Source organism: Orycteropus afer, unplaced genomic scaffold (genome assembly GCF_000298275.1).
Source record: "Orycteropus afer afer isolate SDZICR_OR568_19922 unplaced genomic scaffold, OryAfe1.0 scaffold00009, whole genome shotgun sequence".
In the NCBI taxonomy this organism is placed as follows: domain Eukaryota; kingdom Metazoa; phylum Chordata; class Mammalia; order Tubulidentata; family Orycteropodidae; genus Orycteropus; species Orycteropus afer.
In genome coordinates this window covers 11,423,549-11,429,548 of record NW_006921596.1, presented here as the reverse complement: position 1 = coordinate 11,429,548, position 6,000 = coordinate 11,423,549, and the positions used below count along the sequence as shown (strand labels likewise).

Here is a 6,000-nt window from a genome sequence, read left to right as displayed (position 1 = left end):
GCGTTTGATATCTGTAAAATGTTTCATATCTATAAAATGTTGGAGATATATATATATATCTATATATACAGGAGCTCTGGTAGCATAGTGCCTAAAGCACTTGACTGCTAACCAGAAGGCTGGCGGTTCAAACCCACCAGCCACTCCTTGGAAGGAAAGCTGGGCAATCTACTTCTGTAGTGACACTGCCTCGGAAACCCAAGGAAGGGTCGCTATGAGTAGGGTCCGACTCGATGGAACTTAACAACACAGTAACAACAGATATGCACTAACCATTATTCGTGGCGTGTTAAACCAGGGAAGCTCTTCTTCCTTATTATCTGAGATAGAAATATTGTTGGTAGCTGCTGTCCAGTCAGCCCCAAACTCATGGTGACACAATATGCACAACAGAATGAAACACTGAGGGGCCCTGTGCCACCGCCATGATCAGTTGCTGATCAGACCATTGTGATCCACAGGGTTTTCAGCAGTGTCAAAGGCATTTGTCTGCTAACCAGAGTGGGTGGTTTTTTTTTTTTTCAGAAGGAGATCACCAGGCCTTTCTTCCCAGTTCATCTTAGTCTGGAAATTTGACTGAACCTGTTCAGCACATTAGCAACATACAAGCCCCACTGACAGACAGGTAGTGTCTGTGCATGAGGGGCGCTGTCCAGGAATCAAACCGGGCCTCCTGCGTGGAAGGTGAGAATTCTCCCACTGAACCAACCCTGCCTCATGGGTTGGAAACAGACCCTGGAAACAAGGAGGAGAAATATTTGAAGGTATAACTCAATGTTCTTTTCAAATATATGAAGGAGTCCAGTGTTTAACTATACGGACTCAGATCTACTGTGCAACAACTCCCACCCTATGTGGCTTCCATTCTGAGCTGTGGAGGGTCTAATACAACATCCTTGGCCCAAGAAGGCAGAGGTAAAGCCCAGGAGGGGTTTATTTATTACTATTTTTTGTTTATTTGCATTCTTCAACCACATCCCAGTTCCCATCCTATTGCCCAGAACAGAGAACTTCCTGAATGGCATCAAATGTCAGAGTCAGGCGGTGCAGCATAGTGAATTACTTAATATGGCTCTTCTCACCATGAATGTGGCAGTGGTTCACCCTGTTGTACACAGGGTCGCTATGAGTCAGCACCTATTCGACAGCACCTAATAACAACAACCATGGCCTGTGTGACTCCTACCAGATGACTAGGTGGGATCATTCAAATATGAGGTGCTTGTGGCCTACCAAGGTGACTGGATAGCTTGTTAATAATGTAAATAAAGTATATGGCACCCTTGTGGGGTAGGACTGTGCAAATAAGGTACATAGAACCCTAACATTGGGATTGGTCAGTTTTGCCATCTCATTAGGCTTAAATGAGCCATCCCAGAGGTAGAAAGGGGGATCTCATTACCATTAAGAAAGAAGAGCCAGAGATAGAGTGTGTCCTTTGGACCTGAGATCCCTGCACTGAACTTCTTCAACTCAGGAAAGAGAGAGAGAACTGTAACACTTTGCTAAGAACGTAAGGGACAGTGAGAGATGGTAAGAGATGGCAGCAGAGAAATGGTCATAGCAGAGGCAGCAAAACCAAGAGAACCTGCAAGAGAAAGATAAGTGGGCTTCCCAGATCACAGAGCAAGAAAGCTGGGTGCCTTTGGGCAGGAAGCTTGCTGGCAGAGTGGGGTACTCTCTGGGCACCTATCAGCAGAGCTGAAAGAGCTTTGTAACACTTGCCTGAGCAGGGCAGAGGCCAATGGGCTGCAGGGCCAGGAGGCTGAGGCCAGAGGGAAGCATGGCTGTGCACAGCTGAGAAGAGGCTGTCCTGACTGAAGAGCTGTATCCTGAGTTGTTTCTGATCCTAAATTGTAACCTGTCACTTCCCTAATAAACCCCATAATCCTGAGTACTGTCTGTGAGCTCTGTGTGGCCATTGCAGAAGTAGACAGCGCTGTGGGAGGATGGCTGGTGTCAGAACTGGTAAAAAAAAGGTTGGAGGGTGGGTGGCATGTCTGACTTCTGCCTTACAGGAATCAGCCTTGGGCTGTTGACACTAATGGTGATCCTTCTCCCCACCTATGAAGTGAGAGGAGGTCAGATGCTGTCCTCATGCCCTTTTCGCAGAGAGGATGTTAGAAAGTTCAAAGTTCCTCCCCACCACTCACCTTACTTGACAGATCAGAAAATGGAGGCTCAGAGGCCCAGGGCCCTTACCAGACTTCCAGGATGGTATCATTCCTTCCAAGGGCCTGCAGGAGGGCTTCTGCCCCAGCGCAGGTGATGAAGTTGTCGGACAGCCTAGAGAGGAAGGTGTAATGGTAAACTTCCGGAATGTTTAGTTCTCTTAGGTTTCCCCAGTTGAAGGAGTTTTAGAGAGTTGGCTGGTCTAATCCAGCCGCTGAAGCCCTTCTGTCCCCTGGACATGACACTTCTATCTGAGATCCCGTCAGCTCATCAACAAAGGCTCAATACCTTAAGTGAAATGCACCCCTTCTCTCTTCTGTTCATCCTAACCTAGATGATCTAATGAATCTGTTTATCTAATTAACTAGCCTCCCCTTAGAAAGGTGCTATAGCATAGTGATTAAGTACCTGTGTTTTAATGCTAGACTTTCTGGGTTCAGGACAACCTTTATCACTTTCTTTTTGATCTCAAAAAGTGTCAGTTTCTCCTCTAGAATTTATAGAACACTTCAACACCTCAATAACAAAAAGACAAACAATCCAATTTAAAAATGGGCAGAAGACATGAATAGACACTTCACCGAGGATATTCAAGCGGCCAACAAACACATGAAGAAATGCTCACGATCATTAGCTATTAGAGAGATGCAAATCAAAACAACAATGAGATACCATCTTGCTCCAGCACTAGTAGCAAAGTTCAACAAGACAGAAAATAACAAATGCTGGCGAGGTTGTGGAGAGATTGGGACTCTCATACACTGCTGGTGGGACTGTAAAATGGTACAACCATTGTGGAAAGCAGTATGGCGATTCCTTCAAAAGTTGGAATTAGAAATACCATTTGACCCAGCCATCCCATTACTAGGTATATACCCTAGAGAAGTGAGAGCCATGACAAGAACAGATATATGCACACTGATGTTCATCGCAGCACTATTTACAATAGCCAAAACATGGAAACAACCTAGATGTTCATCAACTGAGGAATGGATAACCAAACTATGGTACATACACACAATGGAATACTATGCAACGCTAAAGAATAATGTAGAATCTGCAAAACACCGCATAACATGGATGAACTTGGAGGACATTATGCTGAGTGAAATAAGTCAGTCACAAAAGGACAAATATTGTATAAGTCCGTTACTGTAAAACTTAAGGAAAGGTTTATCTATTGGAGGAAATTTTCTTTCTTGGTTACCAGGGGTGGGAGGGAATGGGAGGGAACGCTGTTAGGTAGATAGTGATAAATATTGATTTGGGTGAAGAGAAGGGCAATGTACCAAATGGGAGTGACCAATATGGCACCATTGAGGATGAGAAAGACATAGAGAGGTACATGGGAAGTACAGACAACAAATATGAACCCTTTTGCATATACAGTACTGAGTTGTCACTGAAGGCAAACAGGGGTATATGGACGGATAGATAGGTGGACAGGCTAAACAATGAGGTATGTCTAAATGGGGAGTGTATCCAAGATCATATATAGGGTTGGCAGACAATGGTCCTATAAGTTTATATAAATGATCAGAATTCCCAGGTGTATAGTAGGGCTGACAAGGGGCAAGGTTATGGTCATTGCTTGGTCACAGCCAGCTACCCAGAGCGACCGAGTAGTTGATCCTGCGGGCTTGGGACCATAGTCGCAGGGGACATCAAGCTCAATTGGCATAACATACTATACAAAACATTGTTCCACCTCCTACTTTGGCGAGTAGCGACTGGGATCTTAAAAGCTAGCAAGCTGCAACAATGGGTGTCTCCTCGTCAAGAAGAAAGAAGAAAACCAAATGAATGGAAACAATCAGTCCTAGCGACTGGTACACCATCTGATCTGCAACCTATACAACTATGAGACCAGAAGAACTAGATGGTGCCCGGCTACCACTGTCATTCACTTGGAAGGGATGTACAAGATCCTGCATAGACAGGAAGAACAATGTGGAACAAAACTCAAAATCATTTGGAGGCAAAAAAAAAAAAAAAAGAAGGTGGGGACCAGGTTTGCTGGTCCAATAGAGCCTGGTGAAACCACTGAGACTATGGACCCTAGCTGCCCTTCAGGTCTGGAATTGAACCCACACCTGTGGTTTCCAGCCAAACAAAGAACAGGCAAGTGAGTTAAACATTTACCTCAAGTAGACACACACCCTGGAGAGAACAATCATGGGAGAAGGAAGGGCTGCTTATGCACAGGGAGACAGCTCAGGGTGCAGAAGAGTATGGAGGAATGGACACTGGAAAGAGGTAACTATGGGGAGGAAGTGGGAGGGGAGCTGTTGCATTGTAAATTTTGGTCAATGACATGAGACAAAGTATATGTGAACTGCTGTACGAAAAGTGAATTTACTCTGTAAATCTTCACCCAAATCAAAATAAAATTAAAAAAAAAAAAAAGTGGCAGTTTCTCTTCTGTAAAAGGGGTCTAGTACCTACCTTATCCCAACCCATTACAATCGTTATCAACTCTGACCCGTAGTGACCCCATAACAAAAGGAAGAACTGCCCCATAGGGTTTCCAAGGCAGCAAATCTTTACAGAAACAGACTGCCACATCTTTCTCCCGGAGAGGAGCTGGTGGGTTCAAACCACCAACCTAACCTCTTGGTTACCAGCTGAGTCCTTTAACTGCTGTGCCTCCAGGGCACCTACAAGTACAGCAATTAAACAAAGAACGGCATATATGAAGCAGCTGGCCCCAAATAATCAGTGTTCAGTTTGGGGGCCACCAGGGTGTGGGGACATAGATTAAAGACAACATGAGGTTGGGAATGGAGAGGGGACATGGGGTGTGGTCACGGAGTGTGGGGGCGGGAAAGCCATGTGTTTCTGCACTGTTCTTTGCCTTTCAGAGGATTTCCACGACCTGCTTTCTCCTCCTCCACAATTTCAGAAAGTGATGGTGAGGCAGTGCCAACAGTAATAACAGGCAGTTTCCGCTGAGCTCTCCCTATATGCCAACCCGTTACCTCTACTGCCTCAGTGAACACTTAGAACCCAAGGAGGGCATTCTAATTATTATGCCCATTTACACTTGGGGCAACTGAGGCACTCACCCAAGGAGAGACAGCTGGTAATGGCAGAGATAGGGTACAAACCCAGGCCGTTGGGCTCCAGAGCCTTTACTCTGAACCAACGCTTAGCAGTGGCTAGGCCTGGAGAAAAAATGCAGGCTTTCCCCTCCTCCCCCCAAAGAACTATCAGAAAATAATGGTGAGGGTGGATAAATGGTTCAATGACACTGAATTATAAGGCTGGTAACAAGGTAATGTGGGACGCCTCCTACTACCATTGTCATTGAGGTCAAGTCAGGTTAAGTCTGTGACAAAGGTGGACAAATTTGTCACATCCACACATGCTGGCTTGGAGAAATCCAACCTCCCAGTCTGCATCCCCCCGTGGAACAAATGGAAGTGTTTCCCCAAACATTTGGCAACATCCTAGCCCTCACAAAGCAACACAAACAAGGGCTGCCAGAGTGGATGGTGGGCTGGCAGCAAAGTCAATGCTCTTCCCGACGCAGCTGTCTGCCTGTCTCTAAAAATGTTTTTTTTCCATGGGCCACACTTGCCAGGGCACATGCCAGTTTCCTCTAGGAAGAGGAGCGAGCCCTCTGATGGTGCCCTGATGTCCCTGGGAAATGAGACCTTGGGTGCTGTGCCTAGTTGCAGCCTGTCTTGGAGAGCACCAGCACGAGTCTAGGACATCACTTGGTGTCCAGCTCACAGCCACTGTCCCTCTTCTCGTGGCATGGGTCTCTACCCACTGAGCCCACCACCAGATGACCCCAGATCCCTTCCCCATCACCACTGCTCCTAA

The 6,000-nt window shown here is 46.1% G+C and overlaps 1 protein-coding gene across 1 annotated transcript in view; it reads right to left on the bottom strand.

Annotated features, from left to right (window-relative positions):
- NOD2 (nucleotide binding oligomerization domain containing 2) overlaps nucleotides 1–6,000 on the bottom strand; it is a 51,109-nt gene that overhangs the window by 1,562 nt on the left and 43,547 nt on the right. The window contains exon 10 of the mRNA XM_007947001.1: nucleotides 2,203–2,286. Coding sequence (XP_007945192.1) covers nucleotides 2,203–2,286 — 84 coding nt within the window. The remainder of the gene's footprint in view (nucleotides 1–2,202; nucleotides 2,287–6,000) is intronic.